Source organism: Triticum dicoccoides, chromosome 7B (genome assembly GCF_002162155.2).
Source record: "Triticum dicoccoides isolate Atlit2015 ecotype Zavitan chromosome 7B, WEW_v2.0, whole genome shotgun sequence".
NCBI classification, from domain to species: domain Eukaryota; kingdom Viridiplantae; phylum Streptophyta; class Magnoliopsida; order Poales; family Poaceae; genus Triticum; species Triticum dicoccoides.
In genome coordinates this window covers 502,428,374-502,429,972 of record NC_041393.1, presented here as the reverse complement: position 1 = coordinate 502,429,972, position 1,599 = coordinate 502,428,374, and the positions used below count along the sequence as shown (strand labels likewise).

The following is a 1,599-nucleotide window of genomic DNA, read 5'->3' as shown; positions in this document are numbered from 1 at the left end:
GGCGAGAGGCCATCAGTTCAGAGGTGCCGCGCACCGGCATGTCATACAACAAGGGGATTCTAGGACACGGACTAGACACTTCTGCTACTACTAGTTCTACCAGATTCTAGTGACTGACTAAACCAGGAGGGACGACACTTTGTAGAACACATGGAATGATGAGGCGATATAATCTATCTCCCGTTCTATCCATCCATGGCATGGACGAGGATAGAATGCAAGAAAGATTGACTGATAGTTTACCCAGGCCCGCTGGCCGGCGGCCGCCGACGAGCGCTTCCATCAGCAGGAGCCGGGAGGCTGGAGGTGGCCGACCACGTGCTCCGCCGTCCAACACACGCCGTCGCGCGGCGGCTCGAAGCGCACCGGCAGGAAATCCTTGCGGCCGCCGCAGGGGAACCACGACGCCGAGAAGTGCGCCACGAGCCCGTCCAGCCCCTGCATGCGATACGAATTACGAATCCCAATCCAATTACATGATGATGGCGGACATTAATTAGCGCGCAGCACGCGACGGGGAGATTGAACCGACGAGCCAGAGCGAGCAGTAACTAGGCGCGTACCTCCAGGCGCGCGTGCACGACGTCGCACACCTTCTTGGAGCCCACGGCCTCCCAGCGGTGGCCGTTGAGGTGCGCGTGGAGCCGCCGCGCCGCCGCCGCCGTTGTCATGTTCACGAAGGCGTAGCCCTTGTTGAACCTCGTCCTGTGCAAAGGACAATAAACCTCATCAAAACGGTGCACACGGATTGGATTCAAAGAGTAGGAAAAGGTAGCATTAATTGTATGGAAAGTAACTCTCGGGAGGGGAAACCGCTAGCAATCATACCCGAAATCGACGGGGACGTAGAGGAAGTCGTACTCGGACCTGGCCCCTTCGCCGTCGCGGCCGAGCTTGGCGTTCTCCTCGGCGCAGTGCTGGTCGAGGATGGCCATGAATCTCCTCTTCCTGCAATGTCCCACATGAAGTCAATCTTTAAGCAGAAGACCCAAAAATATCGAGCATGAACTAGCTAGGTGACATGAGATCGATCAAACAAAGAGGGCAAACAACTAGTATTACATACATAAATTTATTGGGAATATTGCGAATCATCAGGGACGTGTTGTTCTCTTTGGGGTTGAAGGCGAGGCGTGGCCACTGGAGGCGGCGCGGTTTGCCCGCGGAAGACGTACGCGGCGGGGGACGCAGAAGCGGCGCTCGCGGTAGCAGGGGCGAAGTGGGCGGCTCTCTGCTCCAAGGAGTGAGGACGGAGCGCGGGGAACGCTCGTACCTTACCTCTTCCTTCGAGGCTACCTCGCCTCCATCCTCGATGATCTCCGTGATTCGACAACGGGTCGCCGATTGCGGTGGCGGTGGCGGCGCCGTGCAGCAATACACCATCAATGGAGCGGGGTACCCATATGCTGTCTGCAGCGGGAACGAGGGCATCCCCACTGTGTGGCACCAGTCGCCGCCGTAGGCAAAAGGCCACCCGTGCGCCGGCGGGAGTGGGGGCGGAGACGGCGGGTAGGAGAAAGGAGAGGGGTAGCACCACGTGGAAGCGAGTGTCATCGGAAGGTAAGGCGAGGCTACGGGGTTGAGGCGGGAGACGGCCAT

At 59.0% G+C, this 1,599-nt stretch overlaps 1 protein-coding gene across 1 annotated transcript; it reads right to left on the bottom strand.

Annotated features, from left to right (window-relative positions):
* Window positions 1-282: 282 nt before the first annotated feature.
* Window positions 283-1,599, bottom strand: LOC119339045 (protein MEI2-like 6). The gene is made up of 4 exons (XM_037611229.1): window positions 1,067-1,599; window positions 829-948; window positions 564-705; window positions 283-438 (listed from the first exon to the last, which is right to left on the bottom strand). The coding sequence occupies exons 1-4, from the start codon at window positions 1,597-1,599 to the stop codon at window positions 283-285; spliced, it is 951 nt and encodes a 316-aa protein (XP_037467126.1).